At 35.4% G+C, this 27,984-nt stretch overlaps 1 protein-coding gene across 2 annotated transcripts in view; it reads left to right on the top strand.

Moving 5' to 3' along the window:
• DPH6 (diphthamine biosynthesis 6) overlaps positions 1-27,984 on the top strand; it is a 217,788-nt gene that overhangs the window by 155,036 nt on the left and 34,768 nt on the right. For both annotated transcript variants that reach the window (XM_074868193.1, XM_074868194.1), the window contains one exon: positions 21,856-22,261. In XM_074868193.1, the coding sequence (XP_074724294.1) occupies positions 21,856-22,261 (406 nt within the window). The remainder of the gene's footprint in view (positions 1-21,855; positions 22,262-27,984) is intronic.

The raw sequence follows: 27,984 nt of genomic DNA on the forward strand, positions 1-27,984 counted from the left end.
GAAAGAAAATTGCTTAATAGAAAGTTATATTCATCACTAACTTTGTCTTAATTCCCCAAAGCAATATGTTAAAGAACTCTTAAAGAGCAGCCAATTCCTCCAACAAAAATGTGAACAATAGCTTATTTGAATTACCTCTGCCCATATATTTTTACATAATAACTGGGCATTTTACTTCAACTTTTTGTGAGTTGTTCTGTTGAGGTTTTTTCCTGTCTTTCTTACAAGCAATATTGTCATGACAACTGAGTTTAACAGTTTACTGCTTATTATTGCTTATTATTCAGCTGAACTTTTAAGACCAGATTGGGGTGTGCCTGTCTGTTGGTTGACCCTAGATTATCTCTAACAGCATGACAGTTTGCACAGTGATTTATAGTGATACCATAATCATTTCTATTATGTATATACCACTTTTCTTAAATAGCCACGGAACACCCTGCAAGCATTGAAAAGGTAATGGCCACACATTTTGGAAATAAAACATAACTTCTCCACAACTGAGTAAAAAAGAGTAGTAACCATAATTGCTGTATAATGTAGCTTAATTACTATGTTTTCTCAGGGAAATACATGGCTTGGAAACATAGCATATGTTAATATTGCCATAGAAGAAGGAAAAATACACCTGAAACTTTCCTTCTGTTTGCCTTCACTTTCAGTCTCTGCGCTAGCACTTGTCTTTCTGAGTAAAGATGTAGGCTTTACTTAGACACACATTCCACCTTGAATTATTAATAAACGACTCTCTTAAATAGTGTTTACTACTCTTCCAAGACCAAGTGTATTGAATATGAATTAAATTCATATTTTTTAATTCAGTTCAGTTTTTTGCTATGTGACTGGTTAGTAACATGTACCATGACCACATGCTTTCTTATTTGTGATATGTATGATTTGAGGGCAGATTGGTAGTGTTTGCCAGTTCTTTGACACTTTTCCTTTTTCCATATAGAATCTTTTAGGTTTTCCATAGTTATTATACATACCATCCACTCTTTCTTGAGTCTTGTATTTCTTCCACTTACTGAGATGACTAGGCAGTACTTTCTTAGCTACATGAAAAATACAGGTGGGGTTGCTTGCTTTTGGGCTATTACTAGTATCTGTCCCGTGTCACTTTTTCATCCATAGCTTAAAAGTGCATTGCAGCCTACTCATACTTCTATGAAGAGTTAGCTGCCTAACAGTTTTCAGGAATATTTAAGAAAAAACATCCTAGAGGAGCATCAAGCAATCCTAGAGGATGTTCATCAATCTTATGCTGTGCTTATCAGATCATATTCATTAATGACAGTATCAGAAAGAGCAAAAAATATTAGCAGAGGCAGTAATGTGTGCCACAACACAATCTAAAAATGCTTTGGAAACAATTAAAATATCAGTGGGAATGAGGTCTTATTAGCAGCCAGATGTTCCAATTTCCCTATCATTTTGTCAATAGGAGATTCAGACAGAGGAATTGAATTTTTCCTCAGGCTATGCATACTTTTTTTATTAGTAAGGGTTTGGGTACACAGCAAAGCAGAGAAAAAGATGTTTCAAACACTTCTGTTACAAGGAACCAGAGGGAGGAATTGTCCTGACCTGAAAATACAATTGTCCTGTTAATGGAAACTGAGATTTTGTATTGGAGGAGAAGCACTATCTGGTGTGGCATTAGGAGAATTTTTCCTTTACTCTCAGAATAAGGAAAACAGTAAAGTTTGAAATTTGGAAGAACTTTGTAAAATAACTGATAAATTGTACAACAGTTGTACTTCTCTTTCGCTTATTCCATAGAATCGGTGAAAACAGGAAATGTAGTTTTTACATCTCTTAACATTTTCTTTGGAGCAGCCTGTCAGATGCTGTAAGATACTGCCTTTCTGTGCAGAACACAGTAGCTTTACTCTGAAGGCATCTGTATTTAAGTCTTTAAGTAGCATATCCCTTACTTGTGTAGTTTTGTTTATTTTTTGGTATCCCAATACTACTACAGACAGTTCTGTCAGATGCCATGACATGAAATAATGATCTGTTTTCTTCAAGTATACTAAGTCATCCAAACCAAAAGTATTTTATTATTCTTGAACTGTATTTCAAGAAGTGGCCAAAGGCCTGAATCAATAGCAACCTACAGATTACTTAATAAGAACAAATGGTGTCTCAATTGAAATTGTTCTGCTTCTGTCTTCCAAGGAAGAAGGAGTTTGTGCAAACAAAACAATGCAGCTCAGAACTCATTTCTTGTAAACTGGACATCATAAACTATAGAACTAATTATGCTTTAAAGACAGGCTTTAGACTCTACATTTCTGTTTGTTGAATGTTCTGTATTTAATAGCAAAATGATGGTGTATTAAAATAGAGGTTTTTGTATTTAACACAGTGACTAAATCATATGCATCAGAACTGCCAAAGGGTTTTTTTAGAGCACTGAAAATTATTAGTGTTCTGTCATATAGCAATGTCTTGTAAATATCCTCTACATAAATAATACTATTCTGCAGCTTCAGTCAAATCATTCTACATATTTGATGTCAGTAGTCTGTAAAGCACAAAAGGGATTGCATAAATTGTCTAGGACAGAAATAAATTGGATCTAACAGAACATAATATAAAGAGAAGTGTGAGGATTGTTCTCTGGATGTGTTTATATCACACAAAAGGTTTACTTCTAAGAGCAGGATATGGATCAATAGCGTTGATCAAAGCTTCATTTGAGATAAGGCCACGCGGTCAAACACACTTACCTGGATTTTAGAGGCCTTCTTGTCATATTGACAGTGACAATTGTCTTTTAGGAACTTATTGAATTATGAAGATAAATAGAGTATGTTTCAGAATAACCAAGCTATTTAACTGATAACCAGAGGAGTGGCTCTAGTGAGCATCAAGGGTGGGAGGGGATTGTAAGAGAGAGAGAAAATAGTTAAGCAGGCTGGACCCCCTAGCAACTTCTAACTTGTTTCAGTCACCCAGCCTCTGACCCCTTCCTTATTCCAACATCATACCTTGCTTCCTAAACAGCTCGTTTCCACTGCTGTCACCCTCATTTCCCTCACTCCAGATGGCAGCTCAGTATCTGTGCTCCCAGCCCCATTCCCTGCAGCCTCACCCCTCCAGTATAACCCTGAGCGTTGCCTCCCTGAACTCCAGTTACCAACAGTCATCAAAGGCTGTGTCCTTCAAGCCGGAATCCAGCCCCTGTCCCTCTCTCATCTTCCTTCCTATGTCCTTTTGAGTTGCAGTGTCACTGGAAAAGCCATTTGTGGTGACAGAGGAAACAGAAATCTGGTGGAGGGATGGAAGGTTGTAGTAGAAAGAAAAAAATCTCAGGGAGGGGAAGCTACAAAAGCAGCCCCACCAAGGTCTCACTCAAAAAAACTCAACTAAATCACTGGGCTAACGAAAAGATCTTTGGATCGACATTTTGAATGTACACAAGGGAGATTTCCCTTGTTAAAACTAAAAGGGTATTGTAGAAACAGAGATCTAGTGTGAGGGAGCCGAGGTAAGCATTTAAGTTCTGTAGATGAATAAGCCTGCATTGTTGTTAAGTAGTGGTTGCTGGAGAAACTAAAATATAGTTAAGGGAAACAGTGGCTTAAATCAAAAGAAAAAACAAGCTACAGTTGTAGAAATTAAAATCTAGTTGATGGAAGCAGTAGCTAAAATCAAAAGAAAAAACAGAGGCTGCAAAAATAGCATAAAGACAATTATGCAAACAAATAATCAAAGCCAAAACCTAGGAAAAATAATTGGAATTAACAAATACAAGTGCCAGCCATCGGCAGCTTCCTCCCACCCTATTTTTAAGTTACACTCCTTCCACAGTTTCTTTGTGATTCCCAGGCACACTTTGGGACATTTTGACACTCTTGAAGAGATACATTTAGGGAGCTTCTCTAACATACCTAGTCAGAAATAGTAACAATTTCACAGTAGAACAGTTTCTGCCTAATCCAGTAGTTAACATTTAGAGCTTTTTATATATTTAAAAAAAAAAAAAAAAAAAAAGCCAAAAAAAAAGCTTATAGCATTGTTAAAACTTTCTGGAAGAAGAACTGACAGTTTTCCAATTAAGTCTCATCTTGTGTTTTTCTGTACTTCACATATTTTAATGACAGTGTCATGTAATATGATGATTTTATAAGCGGTTTTGCTAACTCATTCAGCAGAGTAATCAATAGAAAAAAATAAGCCAGATGGGTTGTAGTCCATTTGTATTGGGTGGGACAGATGGCATTATTGATAGATGGAAATATTCCAAATAATTATTGTATAATGATATAACAGTGACTGTGCCTGCAAAATTGTATTAATTTACTTTGTATACGCACTTTATTCAGTAGGGGTTGAGCTGTAACATTTAGACAGTACTCCCACCATATTTAGTTGGGAGCTGAGTCCACCCCCTACCTTCTTTTTCCCCTCCCCATGGGCTTTGCATGCAGAACCATCCCTGTAGTACTTTGTTAGAGTGTTTCAAGTGGTGGATTGTACTTCTGTCTGTACAACAGACTCCACTAGACTGAGATGGGCAAGATCATGATTACATTATTTTTTCTACATCTGAATTTACCTGCTTTTTGCTTTCTTCTCCCCAATACAAAGAAACATGCTGTACTGTCTCAAGATTTCAGGCATTCCAGCTTGTTTAACTGCTGTATTTTTATTATTTTTACATCTTGCTAATCCCCAGCAAGTTTGGTGTAGCTAGGCCAGTAAAATATATCAATTTTGATAAACTGTGTAACAGTTTGGGCTGTTGCTATTCAAATGTATACTCTATGGCAAAGTACTATTAATTCTTTTTTTTTTTCTGTGAATTAAGAGCACGTTAACTTACAGAAAAACTTGGAGGCCAGTTGCTGTTTTGAAATACAGTTCTTGATAAATGTGACTGAATGATAAAAATTAGTTTCAGTTCTTATTTTGTTTTGGTGGCAAATACAAAACTCAGAGGCAGATTTTCCAGAACTATATGAAATTTTATCTCAGATTTCTTTGTTATAAAAAAAACAATTATAGGGAAATACTTTAGTACATTTAGTACACAATGTTTTGTTACCAACACAAAGTTTAGAATTGCCTGTATTTGTAAGTGAACCCAAAATGTTGTGAAGGGAGATTTTGAAACAGTGAAAACAATATGTTTTGTTAAGATTAGAAGACAGTGTTGCACAGAAAGATAATACTTAATGTAATTGCAAGATGTATTAATAGCTCTAAGGCCATTAACTTATATCGTTTGTTTCAGCAATTCATTTTATACATACTGGTTTTTTTCTTCAGATGATAATACTAAAGATCAATTCCACTGTGAGTTATTAGGCATCTACCACTGTATTTTTCATCCTCAGCAATAAAAAATCTACCTGATGAAATACTTCCTGTGACATCAAAAAATATGTGTCTTTGGCTTTTATAACACAGCTTGCATTTGGGCGTTAGTTGTCTGGTCTCCTCCCTGCAATAAATTCCTGAGCAATTGTACTACAAACTTTAAAAGTTCTCCAGCCCACCTTCTTCTGACAGAAGCTTTATTTTTTTATAATAAGCATTCAGATTGGGTTGCTGTGATCCCATGATTGTTTCAAATCTAGCAAAGAATGCTACAGTTGACTTTCATTCTGTCAGGAATGCCAGTCAGGTTTTTGACAATGTTTGTCTTAATAACATGTAATGCAGAAGTGATGGAAAAAAGATTCACAATGTTTTATCTGATATATATTGTGAATGGGTTCCTTGCTTATTTCAGCACTTGGGTAACTTGATGCCAACTTTAAGTATCTAAATTTAAACCTTTTGGGCCAGATTTACAGACTGTTTAGATGTCAAAATATGTAAATGAGCCTGAACTAGGATTTTTTAAAGATATATAAGACCAGTCATCTAGGGGCACTGGGCCCATTCTAGGGAGTCCCCACATCGTACCTCCTTTAACAGTCCTATAGGTACCAGTGGTACTACCCTGTGTCTTTCCAATTTGCCTACCAAATAATGCACAGGTCCCAAGGTATAAACAAGTTAAATCCTGAACCAGAAGCTGTCTATCTACATGCAGTGGTTTTCTGGAGTAAGTATTATGTTTTCACGGCAGTCATTTAGAATGGCATCCTGCATCTGTAACACAGCAGTCTGTTGCATTGTTCAGACATGCCTGTAGTATTTGGAATATACAGACTGTCATGAATTTAAATAAAATTCATGCATTCTCTGACACTTTATCCTAACTAGAACAGAAGTAGCTTATGCTCAAATAGTGGAAGTCAAAGGTTTTTCTTGCTGCAAAGGATTGGACAGAGGTTTAAGATCCTCTTTACCTATGGAGAAAATTACCATAAAACTTAAAAGGAATATTAAAAAACCCACAGATTTCTGTGAGAAGATATGTGCTTTTTCACCATTCTGAACAGATGTTTGTAAGTCCATAATATTCAGGTACACATTTTTGTATATTTTATTGTGTGTATTGGTTAATATCTATGTTTAATACAATTGTTAGATTTCCAAATAGTGTTGTAAACTCTTGTGTCCTATGGATAATAGTATAGGTGATACTAATTTAATTAGTATCCTTCTTTTACCAATTTTTTGAACAGCATAGTTAAAATGTGAGGAGTAGAGATAAATATTATAAAGGTATAAGTGGTAGATTAGAATCCTGTTACATTTACGCTGCGGTAAAATCTCACCTAGGTTAATTAATATAATTGGTAATATTGCCAGAAGAAAACTAAATATTTTTTAAAAACATTGCTACCAGCCAGTATCTATGCCTATCAGAAATTCAGTAGGAAGAAAAATACATGTTTCTGTTTCCCTTTTTTGTCTCATCAGGTTTATAGCATTTATTTTGCTACTAGATGCTATTTTGAGTGTTCCTCAGTTTGATATATTAAACCGGGCTTCTTTTATGGTCCATGTTAAGAACATGCAGTGCATTCAAACAGCACAGTGGTAGTGGGTCTTTCATCTTGTGCCTAGTGTATTTCATTTCCCCTGTGTTCAGATTAAACAAAGCTTTTGTATTCATTTGAAGCAACTGTAATGAGAATGTTTAACACAGGTCAAATGCAGATAGTGGAACTCCAGAGGTCCTTGAAAATAGTCTGTCTTTTGACACTGGGCCACGATGTGAGGTGAAAGGGTTGCCACTTTCACTTTTCTTTAAAGGAAGATTATGATATTCTATTTGTAACATTAGTGGACCCTTAATGAATTTTAAAAAGGAATATAGTCAACAAAAAGAACAATGAAGCAGTCAATATTATTTTAACTAAAGCCATTATTAGAAGTCGTATATATAAGTATACATAAAAAATTATATGATTGCATAATGTTCTAAACAGTATACATGAATTTGACTTGTTAGATTATAAACATAAATTATCAACAACAGAAAATATGAAAGGAGAGCATTTCTTGTGTGAATGTTTGTGTAGATAGATACAATCAAATCCTCAGCCGGTATAAATCAGCATAACTCTCTGATTTCCATGAACTGATTTACACTAGCTTATTTGCCATTTACAGGTAATATATACATGCATTTGAACATTGTTTTTCAGTTAGACACAGTGAAGAAATGCATGTCAAGTTATTCAGGGTGGTAAACAACCTAGTTCATCCAGGCTGACTGATTTTCCCCTGCAGCAGTTCCCTTAAAAGGGTTTTTTTGAGTGATTCTTCATCTCCTTTGCTGAAAATATTAATTCTGTTTTGAGCCTGTCACTTTTGTGCTAAGCAAGATGGCATATATACATCCACTGTTTGCTTAGGCCAGAACCTCTGGTCAAAAGTTTTATGTGTGATGACTGTGAAAGCCGTTAACAGGATTTCAGCCCCGAGGCAAGTACCTGTTGTCAGTGCCTCTTTATTGAGGGGAAAATGCCATTTTGGTTGAAAAGTGATCAAGGTCCTATTTCACTCAGGAAACTTCCCTATTTCCCTATTCGAACTGTAGTCCAAATTATGTGTAGGGCACTTTAAATCCCCACAATGAATTTCAGGAAAATCATCAGCTTCAAAGTTTTTTTGTTCTCCTTTGGGTGAGTTAATCCTGCTGACCAGGACTGAAAGAAGGGCTGGATTACCACCCAAACCTACATAGACAGTTTTATTAACTGCTCCTTCCTAAAACTGTAGCAGGTTAATCTCTTTCAGACACTGAAAAATGTTCCATCCAAAGTAGTTTGATGTTAAGTACTAAGTAGCTATTCTAGATGTTGGTCTTTTCCAGGGAGGGTATTTTAACTTGTCTCATCAAACTTAGAGCTCAAAATACCATCTCTTCCATTTGAAACTGCAAGAATCTTATCTCTACTCAGATACAGTTATGATCTTCTATCACCAAAAACTTGAAAGCAAAAAGAAAAAAATTAACTCAGGAAAATATTCTTCCAGTGGAAGTACTTCTTTACTAGTGTATAGTACAATCCAAGGGATCCTACTAAATTTCAGTACTTGATTATCCTCATCTCTGGTTCTGTGTGGTGGTCATAATAACAATTTAATATCCTCTTCCTTCTCCTCTTCTCTGAACAAGATCACACAGGGTTCAAAATTAGTAATAGATCTTCAATTTCCTTACTCATAAAAGTCAAATTAAACCAAAAACTATTTATCCTTTCCTATACTCCACTTTCAAAGTAAAACAGCATCAAAGTGAGCTATCATTATTTTGAAACTCCTTTAAAATTTTGCATAGCAAAAAGGAGCAGCGCAAACTGGTCAATACTCAGTAACATGCATGCCAGCTCAGCAGTGAATAATCACTTTCAGCTTCCTCTCCGTATTCATGGATGAAAAATAAAAATGCTTCCAGCTGATGTGATACATGTGTATAGTTCTCGTCAGTCCTTTATTGTAACACAGTGAACACAGCTGGTAACACTTGAAAACTAACTTTGATTTTCTTTTGGACATTATTCAGTGTGAATATTATGCAGGTATTTATGCATCTCGCTTGTAAGCACCTTTGTGGAAACATCCTGGCCACCTCCTGTAGTTGACAAGGTAGTTACTTCTGCATATACCTCAATGAAGAAGCAAGTGAGTCTAAAAGAGGAACTATTAACTGATGAAAATATTGTCAATCATTTCTAATTAAGTCAGTAATTTTGGTAAATGTTTGTCATGATTTGTCAAATGAATGTTTCTGTGCAGTTGTAGATATCTGTTCAGTAACGCATAGTCTCATTGTCTCTCTGTGCATGTTCTGCAGAATTACATAGGGGAGATGTACAGGTATACAGATTTTTCTCTTTCCTTCCCTCCTTGTATACATATATATGCATATAGATAAATATACATTACATACATATCCATGAATATATATTTGGGGTTTTTTTCCTTGTATAACAACTTTTAGCAAACATATATAATAATAGATGTCACTTAAAGGCCGTTTATTGAAAGCTTTCCATTCTAATCTTCTGTACATGGACTCACCTGCCTTCAGGAACATAAGAGTTAAGATTCCATTATATATTTCAGTAGTAATCTGAGAGAGTATCTTCATCTTCAGGAGAACAAGTTTGCTTTCCCTATGTCTCATTCCAATGACTGCTTAGAACAGTTTCGCATTTAACTCAAACTTGGCTTATAATTTTTAGGTTATGGTGAATTTCCTCTCGTGAGTGGATGTAGTGGGTCTGTCTGGGATAGAGTTAATTTTCTTCATAGCAGCCCCTGTAGTGCTGTGTTTTGGATTTGTGACTAACACCATGTTGACAGCAGACCAGTGTTGGCTGTTGCTAAATAGTGACTGCACAGCTTCTCTTTTTCCAACTTTGCTCACAACCAGCAAGTAGGCTGGGGTTTGGCAAGAAGCTGGGAGGGGACACAGCTGAGACAGCTGACTCGAATGGACCAAAGAGGTATTATATGCCGTATAAATTCATGCTTGACAATAAAAACTGGGGCGGGGCCGAGTTATTTCTAGAGTAGCCATTCCCCGGAGACTGCCTGCGCATCAGTTTGCTTGTAAGAGGTGATGGGTGATTGCCTTTATTTTTTTTCTCTTTCCTTCTGTTATTAAACTGTCTTTATCTCCACTCGTGATTTTTTCTCACTTTTGCCTTCGTGAGTCTCTCCCCCATCCTGCTGTGGGGAGTGAGAGCAAGCAACTGGGGTATCTCACCTGCCAGCCGGGGGCAACCCACCAGAGTGGACTGTAGGAAATTAACTGAGGGAAAACCTGTCCTGAAAAATCCATGTTCAAAACTAGATGTAGGATATTACTGACCAATATAAATGGCTTGACTTAAAATAAAGGGTATACGCAATCCTAATAGTCCTGTTATATTCCATTTAACTGATCTTGCTTTGCAGTCATACCATATTACAAAATGAAGTAACTGACTACACTGCTGAAAACAAACATTTGTCCCGAGAAAACTCATATACATAAGATGAAGGAATGTAAATGTTTGTATTTTCCACTAAAAATCTTTGCTTACTAAAAAGTGCCACATTCAAAATAATTTTTGATTGCACTACTGATAAAGGTGACTGTGTCAATGAGGGAGAGGCTGGCAATTAATACAAGTTTAATAGTGCCACCAGAATTTTCAAATTGTTTTTCTTCTGCCTTCAGCAGCATGACAGTTTTCTTCACTGAATCCTGCAAAACTTAATTACAGGTTTAACAACAGTAGCTAATGGTGCTGTATGTGTACAGGTGAACAGGTGATCGTAGTTAGACTATCTGAGGTAAAATCTGACATTTGGTTTGAGAATTAGTTCTAGAGCTCAAGGTCAAAGTTCAGAAGGAAAGTAGACTTTCAAAGAAAACATCTTTGCAATCAGTATCTGAAATTTAAATTCTAAATCATAAAATCAGTTATCCTTAATGCCCACAAAGTAGATTTTGACCATTAACTTTTCTCGTTCTCTGTCCCATTTGGGTACACACTCTCAAATGATTTTCAAGTGGAATCTTTCCATCTTGAACATCCTTAATTCAGTTCAACTCTTTTTCTTAAGTGCTTATTTTTGACACTACACATGAAGAATAAAACCCTCCAAGTGACAGTCTGTGATCATGTTTCATGTGGCAGACTTCATTTGCTTTCAGTTTATATTGCTATCAATTTATGACTTTGTTCCTTAAATAGTTATCTTTTTTCCACATTGTAACTGAAATATTGAATGATGTATGTTTGAGAGGTATTTCAAGGAATCTTAACTTCAGTCATTAACTGGTTATCTCTTGGCTCAGGAACCTTTAGTTTGTTGAGAGAAAGTTAATATTTTTAAAGCAAATGAAACAGTTTTCAAAATGTAATTATTTTCTTACCAGTACTACATTTTCATGCACTTTTGAGCATCTAGCATGCAGTCCTTGAATCTACATTTAGCTCTGCAGGAACTGCTTTAAATATTATTTTTACGAAGGAAGAAATCAAAAATCAAAGTGAATTTTTAGTACATTAGCGAGGTATAGGAAGGTGCAACTGCAGTAACAGCAGCCTGCATTATTGTATAGAACTAACTCACAGCTTGACAGAAAGTCCCTGCTGGGGAGGAAATGTAGGGGAACTGGCAGAATTTTGCTACATCTGCTCCCTACTGCTAATAAGCTTTAACCTGTTTCATTTTTATTATGCTTACTGTTTAGATATTTTGCTTCCAAAATTATATCTGTAACTATGAGAACACATAAAAGGGAGCACAACAGGTAGGGCTGTTTAAAAATTTAAAACTATCAGCAAGGGATATTAAAGGCCATCATGAATAAGATGGTTGCCTGCCTTCTCAGTGTGTTTTTAGAGTTCAAGCACTGCAGTGCTGCTGGAAAGACTGAGTTTAAGTAGTGGGCAAAACAGATTTCCTAGCTTGAGTAGCTTGTACAGCCAGAAGGCACCATTAGATCATTTAGTCTGACCTGTATATCACAGATCATTACATTTCACCCAGAAATTCCTATTTTGAACCCTGTGAGTATACTTAGACTAAAATATATCAGACCTTAAGAGTTTAAAGTACTTTATGCCACAGGATGAGAACCAAGAGTCTGAGCTTCCCATGCAGTAGGAAAGGTGTTTATCAGGTTGGTAAGTACACATGGTAGTGTGACTACTTCTGCAGAATAAGCCAAACAACCAAAGGTGTGTATGCACTTAACAAAAGTGAAAATCCCTTCCTGACCCCTTTGACTTAGCAAAAAAAAATACAGGTATTCATATTGTATCAGAGCACTTGCTTACTGAAATGTTCTGCTGAAGCCATAAACAGTTTCTTCAGAAAAAAAACAACCCCAAAACCAAAAAACAACCAAAAACTGAACCACTACCCCCCTCCAAAAAAAAAAAAAAACCCAAACCAACCAGGTTAAACAAAAGTTAGATTTAATCTGTCTCATTATGTATCAGTGGGAGTAGCTAGGGGCCCAGTAAGAGGGAAAATCTTCTCCTTCAAGCAGTCGTATCCATTTTTAAAGCTAATATTAATTGTCTAATTCTGAATTTCAGGCATTATGCCCCATTGACAGCCATGCTGGCAGTCCTGTGCTTTTCAGATTCTCAGTCCAGACACATTCATTGTAGTCCTTTGCACCTGCTTTCCTCTGAATAATCAGTGCTATGGCTGAGGTTTATGACCATCTAAAAACGTGGAGAAAATGGCATTGCATATTTTCCATTTGATACTATCACATACTTCCCATAACTGATTATCCAACATTTTAAAATCTTTCTTTTGCTCTGATGGTGGCATAATTGTCAGATACAATTATGAAAAGTATTTTGAAGAGAGATTGAAATATATAAAATTCAGTGGGTAGTTGAAAACTCTTAAGTCCATGGGGCTATTGAGACTGTGCTTTTAAATAATGGGATAGAGCAAGATTGTGATACTTACCTGATAAATCAAGCAACAATAGAAGTCTCAGTCTTAAATAGGAGATTATTCTCCATTGCTGTGCATGTGGAAGTCTGTGTCTTTCTTTCAGCAGGCCAGTTTGCATTTTCTGTTTTTCTTTCAATTTATTCTAACAAGTAATTATTTGAGCTTTTTTTTCAAGGAAACTTCCAGGTTGGTAAGTCCAGAAAGAAGAGGCATTAGCCTAGTTATTACAAACTTTGTGTACAGTCTTCAGGCTTTCAATTATTTATTTGTTCTAGAGACTCATTCAAAGCTGACTATGTCTTCATGGAAATGTGATACTGATTGCTCTTATTTTGATCATGTCACAGAGCTTCTCAGTTTCTAAAATGAAAGGATGAAAATACAGAGATCCAACAATAGAAAAGAGAAACAAAATTAACAAGCAAATGGTATCCTTATGTACTAAATATAATCAAAAGAGAGCTTGTAAGGTTTTGTCTTTAATTTCAGCTGAGCCCTTTCTTCTAACACACAGAAGTGACAAAAATTTTTACCACTTCTTGGCTTCTGTTGACAATCATGGTAAAAGATAGAATAGCAAGTTGATAAATTATTCTATTTGAGTGACATAAGCTATAGATCATATACAGTTATTGATCTGATTTCTTATGAACTCTTTCTATTTTCATGAGTTTCCATATTTGCTTATCATTTTTATATAGTGCTTATATATACTTACACTAGTACTATTCAGAGACCATTTGTCATGAAAGTTTTGATTCTGCAAAGACTTAAACATATCCTTTATGCACCAAAAAGCAGTCTCAACTTATAAAATCAAATTTATGCTAGATTTATTGCGGGATTTGGGCCCTAAGAGTGATGTTAGTTAATTTTTGTGATAGTTTCTTCTGACATACTTGGTTGACTACCATAAAATTTTAGTCCATCACCTTGACAAATTCTAATAACAGCCAGCAATATATTGTATAGATTTCAGATTTCCTATACTCTTGCTAATATAACTTGGGGTATGCTCATTTTATTCACCAGCAAAATGCCTCTCTGGGAAAAGTTAAGCTGTTGTGCTTGGCATTTTAATTGCTGACCATTTCATATCTAATAATTTTGCATCACTACCATAGCTGCATGCAGAATTGTTCACAATTATTGTGAAGAAGACTTAAATTTGGATTTTTTTTCTCAAATGCCAGCACCTGGAATTATAATCATTATATTAAGAGATAACATTAATTCGAAATCCATTCAAATTACAAAAATTTATTAAAAGTACCCTTAGAAATAGTATTGCCTCTAAATTTCTATACCCCTATTTGTTCCCTTTTTCATGTTTCTGTTTTTTAAAGATAGATAAAGACTGCACAAAAAATAAATCATTCTGAAAAATGTGCTATCAGATGCTGACACAAAAAATAAAGAACAACCTTGTTTTTTCTAGATTTTCCCTGGTTCAGTAACACCAAGTACAGTCTGTTTTCCAGTTGACATTGTACAAAATAGTTTCTACATGACACAGTGGTAACTGAGGTACTGTCAGCTTTGTCCAGCATGTCATGGAGTAGAGGACTAAAATTTCTGAAGAACATGTTTCTTTTTATATTAACAGTATTTATTCCATGATAAATATTCAGGTTTTAGAAGACCTCATTTTTAGTCTGCCAGTCTTGTCTTAATGTATTTTTGGCATACAGCAAATAATCTGTTTTATTTCAGGAAGGAATACTAAATGTCTGACTTCCTTATTTTTGTAAGCTTCGCAAAAAGAATATTCTTAACAATTTTATTGTTATAAAACACTGTGGTATTCATTCTTTGAATTCAGGCATGTTATACCAGGAATGCATGTGGCCTATTTATTAGACAAACTAGGATGTTGAAAAGGATTGCTTCTATCCTACTTTCTTCAGGAACTGACATTTTTATTCTTACGCAGTTTTCCTAGTGGAATCTTTACTTTTTAAAGTCATAAACCTATTGTTGTGAGAGACTCTAGCAAAGCTTAAACTGGATCTCAGGAGTTTGATGCACTCTGTTTAATGCAGGCAGTGTAAAAGAAATTTTAAATGTATTATTTAAAGGCACATTAATCTTGCCGCTCTAATGGTGTAATAATGCATACCATAGAAGGTTTTCATAAACTCAACTTCTAAAAGTAACATCACAGTACCTTTCTTTTTGTTCTCCAAGTCAATTCGTTGTGGAGACAGCAATTACGCATTCATCTCTGTCTCATAGTCTGATTCCATATTCAGCTGTGAGGTAGGTAGACCTTAGTGCTTACTCACACAACAAAAATAATATTTCTCATTTGGAACAAATGGAGGATAGTCAAAATAAACAAATTTATATAATAAATGTTAATAGCTGAAATGTGTACCTTTTTCAATTAAATTAAGTAAAATAGTTAAATGCTTATACGATGCATTGAGTGTAGGTTTCTCCTATACTCAGTATTCCTGTGTTTTCATTGGAATTTCAATAGGTCTGCCTCTGATTTTTTTTTTTTAAAGAAAAAACTACACTATTAGTTAGAGAAATTCTTTCTTAAGGTTAGCACTTTTAAAACAACACTATGTAAATTAGTTTGCAATCCTTACATCTAGCCTTTTTTATTTCACTATGCTCATTGCATTGGGTTTGGTTTGTAGCAGTATTGTGAATGCATTAGTCATTCATTAGTGTGAGAGTATTCTGTGGCTCTCCTGAATATGCGCAATGAAAATTGAGCGAATCTTTACTAAGAACTAAGGCAAATGTGGTAACTTCTTGTATCTGAACAAAGCTCAGGGAAGCATTATGCACACAGCACTTCAGATAACCATTTTACTTTACTGTAAAGATACAGGTTAATTACAAGGTTTAAAACCAATTGACAACCTCTGTTGTTAACCTTCCTTCTTGTGATATGAAAGGGCTTGTATTTCTGCATTAGACATGTTCATAAAAGCGTTAACTAAGGAATGTTTCTACCAAACTACCTTTCAGCTTCAGCTTATGCATGAATATAAACTACAGGAAAAGTTCCCATTCTCGTTTGTCATTATCAGATACGTTACTGAATTGGATGTCAATTGATAACTAGTACTGTGGCCTTCAATAAGTTTTCAGCCAAGCACTTTGACCCCGTTTTATTTCCAGCTGATCATCAGTGTACTTTTGCAGATTTGAGTTAAGCATCCATTGCAGAAACTCGTTAGAGGGGTTAAAACACAGTGGACTGTCTGGATGGCTCCAGTGTAATAGGGCTCAAGGTCCCAGTTCCTGTGGCAGGTGCCTAAAGCAGACAGATCTCCTGCTTGGAACTGCCTGGGACTTTCTGTTGTGTTTTGGTTGTCTGTGCTGTCTCTGTCAGTATAAGCAGGGACTGAAGATATATGTGCCCTCCTAAAAGCAGGATTCCAGTTCTCTCTGTGATTCTGCTTTGGGAAAAAGTAGAAGAGGAGGCATTTTTTTTTCTCAGAAAGAGGTCAGGAGTAACCACATCAAACTCCCACTTCTTCCAGCCCAATATTCTGATGCCAATACCTCTGCTCAACTAGCTGAAAAAGCACTCCAAAGCTGTTTTCTTCATTCTTCTGCTTGACTCTGTGTTCACCATTCATCTATAAAATCAGTCTGGAATATCACAGATGAACATAAAACTCCCTTAGAATTACAGAAATATTGGAAGGGACTAGTTGTGAAAATTCAACAAGTCAGTCAAGAAAGCTCAGTCATTTTTCTTCACCAAACACACCACTAGTATCAGCATAAGCATAAATTCTTATGTAAGAACATAAAAATAGCCATAATGGTGTAGGCTCTGCTTAGTATTCTGACTTCAAACAGTAGCCCTAAGCAGATGTGAATAGTAAAAACAGGAAAAACGTATATCCACCCTAATATTCTCCCAACTTCAAACTATTTAAATTCATATTTAAATTAATTAAATTAATTTAAACAGTTATATAAATAATTAATTTTATATAAATTATTAACTATTGTATAAATTAAGAATTAACTAAGAATTAACTAAGAATTTTAATATGTTTCTTTTATAATCCCCACTGAATCTGTGTTCTGAGTTCTGAGTTCAGGCTCCCCTTGAATCCCTGTAAAGTTCTTGCAACCACAGCATTCTCCATCAAGGAATTGCAGGTGTCACCCACCATCATTCCTTTTGAAACCATGCTTTTTACTAATGTCATTTGATGATCCATAGTTCTTGTACAGAAAGACAAGCCTGAAAAATCAATTCTTATCCATATCCACCCTTCTTATGTCATGTATGATTTTGTAAACCTCTGTTATATTCTCCTTAAGAAGGTTAGAGAATGTTTCCAGTTAGACCCTCCAGAGCTTCTGATCATCCTTGTTGTCCTCCTCTGAACACATTCTGGGTCTAATATGTCCTTTTTCAGTTGCAAGATCCAGAGTTGTGTATCCTACTCAGGGTGTGGGTGAACTGTGAATTTCTGCAGTGGCATGCACTTTATTCTCTATTCCTTTCCTAAGAATTCATAATGTTTTACTTGCTTTCTTGACTGCTGTCAGCTGTTGTGATTCTTTATTAACCAGTCCATGAAGACTTTCCAAGATGTTACTTAGCTTAGTATGACACTCTCCTTAGTGCTTACAGTAATACGGCATCGGCCTACTTAGGTATTATAAAATGTCAGGTAAATAATAGAGTCACATTGTATCCCCCTAAAATCTTCTCTGTACCTTCTGTTTTTCCCCTGAATTATTGAAATGTGTACGTATCATCAGAAGAATATCAGTATTTTCTTCACGGTGGGAAAAGTCATTTGTTGAGTTGTGTTTTTTTCAAAGCAAGATGTTAAAAATGAGTGTTCATAGTCCTTCTCTGGATAGAGAATGATATAGATACAATGCATGCATTTAGAAAAATCTGATTTTTGGCTTCCTTTTCCAAACTTTCTGGAACTCCATCTTTCCCACCTTTGATAAACTGAGTAGCAGATGATCCTTTTGGCAGAGGGAGGATATTGTGAATCATGTCTTGAGGACAGTCTAACGTGAGATTCAGTTAGAGCTAAATCACTTGTCATATCAAATTTTTGTCCAAAGTTTTGGGATCTTCCATTTTATAGCATGATAGAATCAGAATCCTATCATAGTGTGGTCTCTGAGATCCCATTTGCATCCATTCCTGAAAGAAGTCATTGTTACAGTGTCATTTATTTTCAGAGGCTGTCTCTTGCACAGCGAAAGGATGTTACCTGGCTTCCTTCTCCAGCCCTCTTTAAATCAGATCATGTGAAAGTATAGCACAGAAGTAGCATCTGTCTCCATATTGTCTCAGAAGTCATCCATTGAACTTTTACAATCTGTTCATTTTCCCCTATGACATTTGAACTTCTGGTGCAAAGCTACTTTGCAGTATTTGTTCTTAGAAAGGATTAAATCCTGTGGAAAAGCTAACAAGTAGAAATTGGACTCTTCAACAGGCAGACCCTCTCCCATGAATTGAAAATCATTTGATTACTGATAGACAGAAGCATTTAAGGGCAAATACCTTTAGATGACAGCTACATCTACAGCCTAATGAAATTTGTAAAAATTTGTAAAATTCAGGTCATATATACTTTAAGGAATCACTGCTTTCAACAGTGTTTGCCCCAACAGTTTTTTTGTCTCTCAATAAGAATTTTGGAGGTTCCCCAGAATTATTTGACACTTCTTTTTGAAGAATTACAAGCCAAGCTGTATCCTGTTCTTCTTCCTTTTTTTTTTTTTTTCCCCCCCCAAGACTGAGGATGTAGAAGGACTAGACTAAAAGCTGTTCTCCTTTATAGAACAGTCTACAACAGTATCCTTGGGCAAGAACTCTAAAAACGTTTTTCTTCATAGTACCACAGCTGTCTGACAGAAGTGCTGAATCTCCTTGATAAGAGTGCAGAATCAATTGTAAAAAGCAGCTTAGTCATAAAATAATTCCTCTTCATTTTCACTCTTAATACTTACGTATATTGTTCCAGCATCATATGAGTAGAGTTTCTTAGCAGACCTTCTATATTCATTCTCATTTACTAGACAGGCTATCATAAAGATATCCAGCTGTTTAAGACAGTTGTAAATTTCTGAAAAGTAACTCATAAATGCAGCAGCATTCATGTACAACACAAATGTCAGTGATTTCTTGAAAATAAGTCAGGAGAGGTCATTGTTAGAAGTATTTCTGTAAGATTCTGTAGCAGCTGATAAAAGATTATTAGTCCCCAGTAGCTCCATCACTTGTGCTTTGTGCAAACTCTGAAGTTAAAGGTTATGAGTGCTATAGTACTGCACAGGTTTCACCATGAATAGTCTTTCACACAGAATGATTCTCATTTGTTAAGTTTGGAAATGTACTTTCTCCTGGCCTTAATTTTCATGTAGTTCTTCATATTCTAAATGGCAGCTGAAGGCAAGCAGAAATAGTGAGTAATTGATTTAACAACCTAAGACAAGTACAGGGAAGTAGAAAAGTTTGTCTTAGTGCTTGATGTGACCTGAGAGAGCTTCTTTAGACTTTTTTTTTCTAAACAGTACCTCAGCACCTTGGGCCAGCAACGTGGCCTTTAAGCCTGAATGAGCATGACTTTTTTTTTCCTCAGTGCAAAGCTACAGTATTTCATCTTTTCAAACTGTTTTACAGCACTCAGAGCAGAATTATATTGACAAGGTTAGAATTCATCTCCTAGAGGAGAATACTGTGCTCCTCCTGTTAAGTGCTAATATAACATTTATATGTTGGTACCTTAATAACAGTCCCGGCTAGCCTAATGAAAGTACTGAAAGCAAACAGTACTCAGTGAGATTTTATTATGACTGAAGTGACTGCAATTTGAGACAAATTATCCCTATTTTTGTTCCCATATCAAAACCAGAAATGCTAAAGCAATTGCTACATGTTTGGTATAGAATTAGACTCCACTATCGTTAATATAGAAGTGCATTTTTCATGTAAACAGCTCACGAGGGTCAAGTATCAAAGATATTCTGTGCAAAATGCTTGTCAATAACTTTGTGAGTGAATTTTGAAATAAAGTGCCTGTAACCTGTCATTATTTCTTCCTCTCAAAGTTGAGAGCGAGTGGATGAAAATTGAGCTTGTGGATTGAAGGTACTGTGAGTTATATGGCCTTATCGACTTCAGGCAAAATGACATGTTTGCGTTGTTATTATTTTTCCTTTCAGAGGTCAGGCAGTGGACAATATTACTACTATGCACTGTGGTGTAAGCGAATTGGTATATAAAAAAAGTTATTATCTGTATACACAAAGAACATAGTGGAAGTCACTAATATTAAACATGCTTAATATCTTCATAAAAATGGAGGAAAAGTAAGAAAAAAATAATCTGCTGGTCAGAATAAGCATTTTAACTGTTCAACTATTTGAACAGTTGTTTAAAAAAAAGTGTGTTCAGAGACCTGATAAGCTAATGTAAATTCATACTTTTTGAGAGTAGGTAGATCATAAAATGGGGTTGCTTTCCATAAATAGACCTTGTTGTATACATAATAGGAGTATGAGTATATGCATTTAAGTATAAGGTAACAGCAGACCTAAATGTGTGTACTGGTTTTGGCTGGGATGGAGTTAACTTTCTTTATAGCAACCCGTATCATGCTATGGTTTGGATTTGTGACCAAAACAGCATTGATAACACACCAGGGTTTTTAGCTGTTGCTGAGCAGTGCTTACACAGTGTCAACATCTCTGTGTCACCTGCCCTGCCAGTGAGTAGGCTGGGGGTGAACAAGAGGTTGGGAGTGGATGCATCTGGGACAGCTGACCTGAACTGACCAAAGGGATATTTCATTCCATAGAACATCATATTCAGCCATACAAAGTAAGGGGAGGGATCTTTGGGAGGATAGCCATTGCTCACAGTGTAGTTGGGTATCAGTCTGCTGGTGGGGAGGTGCTGAGTAATAGCCTTTGCATTGCTTGTTTGGTTTTTCTCCTTTCTTCTTCCTTTTTTCTTCACTTATTAAACCATCTTTATCTTGATTCACAAGTTTTCTCACCTGTGCCATTGGGGAGGGGAAGAGTAAGCAAGCAGCTGTGTGGTGCTTAGCTGCTGGATGCAGTCAAATGTATTGTTCCTAGTTTAAAGCTCTAAGGTTATGTTTTTATTCAGACAAAGAAGGATTGAATAGATAGCAACAATAGAAGGACAAGATAATTATTTTATGAACTCAGTTTTGTTAAAGAGTCAAAGGTAACCCTATTTAATGCACATAGGTACAATTAATTAATTTAGGTTGAAATGGCTACAAATTCACAATTTCTTCCTCTATCTCATGGAAGAGTGTTTCAGTATTTTACTGCTACAGCGCAATTTATACTAAAATTTTTACAAAGAAGTAAGCAGAAAGCCTGTCCCACTTCTTTAATACCATCAAAAGAAAAGGAACTCAGTTACTCAGAGTTAGCTTACCAAGCTAGCTAATTAGATGTTCTGGTTGATGTGAAAACAATTTAAACATACTTTCTAAATAAGCTCTGCTAATAAGAAAGCACATTTTATCTTCTAAGAGGGTTTGTTCAAGAACATTCTGCTGTTCACAACTAACTGAACTGTATCTTTGCTGTATCTGAACTGTATTTTTAGTACTTCAACTTTTAAAATAAACCTTATGTGCTTTACTATCTCATTTCTGTAGTTTTGGTAGTTCCTACCATTTTTATTCTTCAAACACCATTACTATGGGCAAAAGTTGCTGTCTGCAAAAAGGCTTCTTTTTGATTGCAGAACGAGTGTAAAATACATTATGATCAGCATTTTTTTAAACGGTACAGGCATAGTAGTCGTTTTAGATTGCAAAAATGAGCAGATATTGACTGTCAAGACAAATTCATAATTGCTCAAGATGACTTTTCAATAAGAACGAAAGTTAGGGGAAAAACAGTCTTCATGAAATAACTGTACTGCACATACTTTTTTTAATATATCAGCTGAATATGAGCAGCATTAATTTCTACCAACTTTGTAATATGTACAATATTTTCTTTATCTTTTAGGTTGAAGATTCAGAGCTATATCATGATGTAACTGCAGTGTGTGGGTTGCTTGCTGTGGTTGTAATATCTCACCTACCCAGAGATGCTGCCATTGAATGGCATGTTGTTGCAGCAGTTGATGATCCACTCCAAAGAAAACATTTTGCAATGAAGATGTTGTCAGAGGGCTTCCAAATTGAGTGTGAATCTGTGGAGTCTAGTTCTGCATCTTGTGTATCAATCTCTGTACGTCTGAGCTTGATTTCACCATCCACTTCTCAGCTTGATTTAGATGGACCTCTTCATGACTTAGTTGCTATGTTTAGACAAGCTGTTGAGAAACTTTCAGAAGACTGCCGTGCAAGTCCTTTGTCTTTTAGAGCTTTCTTCAAGGAGAATGTCTTTGATGCTGAAACACTACAAACAGGTAAGACTTACAATGACAGAAACCAGGTGTTAATACTAAGCGTAAGGTATTTTTTGTTTACTTATACATAAGGTTTAATTGGAAGAAGATATTTTAGAAGTGTCTTTCAAGGACAGGTGGCCAAAAAACGCCAATAGTATCCTGGCTTGCATCAGAAATAGTGCATCCAGCAGAACTAGGGAAGTGGTTGTCCCCCTGTACTTGGGACTGGTGGGGCTGCACTTTAAATACTGTGTCCAGTTTTGGGCCCCTCACTGCAAGAAAGATCTTGAGGTGCTGGAGCGTGTCCAGAGAAGAGCTGTGAAGCTGGAGAAGGGTCTAGAGCACAAGTCTTATGAGGAGCGGCTGAGGGAACTGGGCTTCTGGAGAAAAAGAAGCTGAGGGGTGACGTTATCTCTCTCTACAACCACCTGAAAGGGGGTTGTAGCGAGGCGGGTGTCAATCTCTTCTCCCAAGTAACAAGTGATAGGACAAGAGGAAATGGTCTCAAGTTGTGTGAGGGAAGGTTTAGATTGGATATTAGGAAAAACTTCTTCACTGAAAGGGTTGTCAAGCATTGGAACAGGCTGCCTGGGGAAGTGGTTGAGTCACCATCCCTGGAGGTATATAAAGAAATGTGGTTTACTGGTGGACTTGGCAGCATTAGGTTAATGGTTGGACTCATTGATCTTAAAGGTCTTTTCCAACCTAAATTTCCAACATAAATTTTATGATTCTATGATTAAAATACGTTTGTTCTTTTTCTGGATACAAGGCATTCTTCTTATATAGAAAGGCTCTATTCTTGGACATTTTGAAGTCCAAACAGGATAATGCCCTGGATTACTTGTTCTGAGAAATCCAGCTACCTGAGGGTCCGACATAGGGAGAATGAATCTTTTGCATAAAAGTCTTTGAACACTTGTCCATTTGGTAGCCTATTTTGGTCATGATCTAGAACTGTGTTGAAATAACCAAATTCTGTGTGCTAACGGGCAATCTTTTGAGAATAAATAATGAAATATTAATGTTTTAAACCAAGGAAATGGTATTGTGTCCTCTAGATTAGAGGGTGTCTGATTTTGAACATGGGCTGATTTCTTACCAACTTATTTAAAGAGAACTTGCTAACCAAAAAAATTTACTGTTTTTTCCCAATGTTTATTTTTTCAAAATCTCATTCCCTTACCAAGTAAAGAGAATACAGAACAATAAATATAATGTTGCAACTATAATTTATTTCTTATGTTGTATATCTTTATTTTGGGCTATGCTCAATTTGGGACAACTAACATTATGCAAGAGCACAAAAGCTTATTTTATCTGTCAGGCCTACAAAACTTGTAGAACATACTTGTATTGAAGTCAGTAAGAGCTTTGTTATCAATTTGAGAAAGAACAAAATCAGATCCTTAGTCTATATTTATCTCAAACATGCATGCACTTTAAAAATTCTTGCAGACCACAACTGATCCATATTAATTAGCTGACATAAATGTTAGCCCTCAAATATTCTACTGCCCTATTTTTTTTCTTAACCTGCAGCAATTTTTGAAGAAAATTCAACTTGACATTGTTTAATAGATTTAAAGTACAGGAATTGAAAGCTATAAAAATGTGGCATAGAATAAGCATATTTAATCCAGGAAGCAAGGAATGAACATATAGTCTGACAGAATGTTGTTGTTTTTACTACATCTTGTTTAAGAGCTAAAAGGAAACCTGATAAAACATGTTCCTGGCATGGGATTAATATTACTGTTTTGCCTGCTCTCTTTCTGATATTTCTCAGGACATAGAATAATTACTTCCAAATAAATTTAATCCGCTTTATTAAATATATTGCTCAATATAATATATAAATTGTGCGCATAAAAATTTGATTCCATTCCATTCATGTCATACTACCAATGGCATAGACATAGAAAGATTTGTTGTGATTGTGATATATTCATTCTGGTTGTGTTCAGATCTCTTCACTGTCATAATAATTCCTGTCATTATAGAAATTTTTTCATTGTCCCCATTGTTATGAAATAGATTCTTGTAAATCTGTAGAATATATAGAATACATTAAATTTACAAGTAGCACTAATTCATTGATGAAGAATTTAAAAATAACTTTTTTCTACTTAAGGAATATTTCCAGAAAGTTCATGTAATGGGAAGAAGAAATATGCTATATATATGAAAATAATTGCTCACATTAAAATAGTTGTTGCTGAAGTGTGTCTTACTGATAGTTTCAGTCTGATATAAGACTATTATAAATATATACTCTTTCTGATTCAAAATCAGAAGACTAATTTTTAATCTATTGTTAAGACACATGTGTCTTAAGACACATTTGTTAATGCACGTGTCCTTGGAGCCTTGAAAGGCATGTAGTCTCCAGTGCAGACTCCTCAGCTTTCCAAAGGATGCAGCATATTACTGAACTATGTCCTTGACTGTCTTTTGTACTATTATTGTAATTATACTTCTCATAATTTAAAATGTACTCACAAATATATATTAACTCTCAGTTAAAAAAGCACTGTATGAGGTCTCCAAGATGTTCCCATTAATTTCAGTATCTTCTAGACAGCGTCCATAAGCAAGATGACATAGTCTATGTTTTATAGTCTCAGTTATTATTGGCAGTCTTTAGTTTTGACTGGCAGAACTACTGCAAATGTGTGTGTCCTTTAGTGTGCTTCACAGATGTAAGATACCAGAACTAATATTAGGTCTTTCTTTTGAATACCATGATATTTTAACCTGCCTATAACACCAGCACAAGGTGTTAGAGATTGTTAAGTTCTGATGACCACAGCTTCTTCCAGTTTCTCATAGTGTATTCCTGTTTTCTTCTTGGGCCTTAAGGTGGTCCTCATGTTTCATCTACAACAGCCCATTAACTTGTCAGCCTTCTTCCTAAATCTGGATTCAGGACTAAGGAAGAAAAAGGGGCATGTTTTACATTACCCAGAAGTTTAATTCATTACCTGAATAGAATTTGAAACACACATATAATATATTTAGGCAAGTTCAAATAAGCTGCTTCTGCTTATAGAATGCATGAATCTGGATGTGGCAAGTCACAAGAGGGAACAGCACTGGCTTCCAAAATAGCAGTGGTTTGTGTCATGTCAGCTCTGAGCACAGCCAAAACTTGCTCATACCTGTCTCTGTAGTCTTGCCCTAAGATATTTTGAGTATTTGGATGTCTCTGTAGTGATTTCTACTACCTCCAAAGGTTACTTTCTGTTGCAGAGTATGCCTAGGTGGGTAACAGAATTTGCTTATGCTACTCATCAGATAGTTGGTAAAACTGTCTTTCAAACACAGAATAGCATTTTACTAGGACAGAGGATAAATGTATGGATCTTGGCTTGAAAATCTGCAGACCTAATAAACAGAATTTTACAAAATACTGTTTCCTAGATGTGGCTGCCAGACCACAAATGATAGTGAGAGAGCAGTTTTTCAGTTGCCATTTATTAATTCAGCTCAGGTAGTGCTGGTTGCTAACCATTTGTATGATGATCCGTCAGTGACATATTTGATCTCCGACATGTGTTAGACATTGTTAATCCCACAAGTAGCTCTGTCCTTTTGGAGTCTTCAACTATTATCAGACGCATTTTCTACTGAGGAAAGATAATATTAATAACGTAGCAGGGGATGCTAGACACTGGTATTCATCAGACATGTATCTATAATGGAAAAGACAGAAATTATCATGTCTCAGAAATCAAAAGAGATAGTTGAGGAGATAACTGTTCCAGTCTCAGTAGATTTCAGGTGGACTTCCATCATGTCATAAGAGTAGCAAATAGTCTTCAATAATTCTTGGAAGATCATGAATTGCAATGTATTGTCTCCTCTAGCAAAAGCACAGAAAAGAAATAAAGGTACTTTTTTTCTGATTAGAACTTAAAATCATTGGAGTGAAAGGAGGAAATACTGCCACAGATCTTCTCAAATGAGCCTCTGATTAGATGAGTGCTTTTTTTGGTGCAAAGAAATTGTCATTTATTTAAAACTGTCCAGATAAATTAGAGAAATTTGTACCTGAAACAGTAAGATGAGAACCAGGATTATGTATACTCTGCATATTGTAACAGGTTACTGGAAATTATTATAGCTGATGTTACTGATGTCAAAAGAAACTAAAGGTTTGTAATGCAAATTTGAGACAGAGAGCTTTCTGTCATCCTAAAACCAGATGTAAAGTTTTATTGAACAAAGTGTAGTACTGATGGTGAACTTCTCAGAGGCAATCCCTCATAACACACGAGAGCATTATGGGCACCGTGCTGAGACCACAGAATGTATTAGAAGTAGGAGGATTAGCTTGAGCTGACATATATACTTAGTAAGATGTTGTTAAACCTTTAGAAGTCTTTAACATAAATTTGACTATTTCTTTCTTATTCTCTTTCAAATATGCATTAATATAAACGTGTCAGGATGATTTGCTATACCATCCAGTTGACTAGATTATACTTCAGTATAGGCAAGATGAATGTTCATAAGTCATCCCATTATGATTTCACAAGCCTTGTTCACAGGATGTATGCAAAATATTTTTGAATATTTATTAGGGAGTAGAAGAGGTCCTGCATTCACCAGAACATCATATTACATAATCCCTTTTTAATACTATAGAAAAAAATGAAGTGGGAATATAAAAAGGCAAAAGAGAACAGGGATAGAAAGACAGTCTGGTAGCAGCATTAAAATGAATATATAATTAGTTTTAAATGTGGCTTCACTCTGTAAATGCTTAGGACTAAAAGACTCTTAGTACTTATGTGTTTATCAAGTCTCAGTGTTACTATCGTTTAAAAAAAATTCTAATATGGGCTGAGTATAGTTCACCTGGACTGTAGAAATTCTTACTTGAAATGGGACTGTTTCTTCTGTTGAAAGAGAAGCCCTCGTGATTAGGCACTCAGTTAGGAGTCCTTGCACTGACATACTGAAGCAGGTAGATAAGTGTTGATAATTTTTAAGTGTTAGTCCTTTTGAAATCAAGCTTTGCAGTCACTAACTAATGATGTAGTTGTTGTGACTAACATATATAATTTGGCCAAACAAAAATATTTTTTTAAATAATATGATGCTGTCTGAAATAGGCTATAAAAATTGAACTTGGTTTTCTACCAAATTCTATTAATTTAGGCTAAATGGAAAATGTGACAACAGTTGCCAACCTGAAAGAAGAGGAAAATTTCACTTTGAGTTTCTTGGGTTTTCTGTTAAAAAAACAAAGAATTTGCCAAGTATAATAGTTCAAGGAGCAGACCTACACTGCTGCTGCTCAAAAAAAAAAAAAAAAAAAAAAATGGTTAAAGTAGTACTTGGGGAAATTAATCAGATCATAATATACATAAGCAATTAGGAAATACTGATGTGATTCATGAGTGTGTTTGAAATAACATTTTAAAAGGGTAAAAGTAGCTAAATTTGGTCTTAAGCCACAGAGGCGGCTTTGCAATCTTGTTATTGCTACCCAAACTATCCAGTCAAGAGATCTGATATATTAAATAACTGTTAACATGATGAAATTTTAAACTTTTTATATCAGTTTTCAAGGCTGTGCTGTTATTGTATCTACTGTAAGTCACTGTATATATATTTTTAGCAGAACATCTCACATAAAATTTTGGAGAAAGGAATTTTGTTGTTTGCTATCAAAGACGTGGGGAAATTGCTTTAATAGTAATGTTGCCTCTTGACTGAATTTTCATAGGAAA

The sequence above is a fragment of the Strix uralensis genome, chromosome 4, assembly GCF_047716275.1.
Source record: "Strix uralensis isolate ZFMK-TIS-50842 chromosome 4, bStrUra1, whole genome shotgun sequence".
Taxonomy (NCBI): Eukaryota; Metazoa; Chordata; class Aves; order Strigiformes; family Strigidae; genus Strix; species Strix uralensis.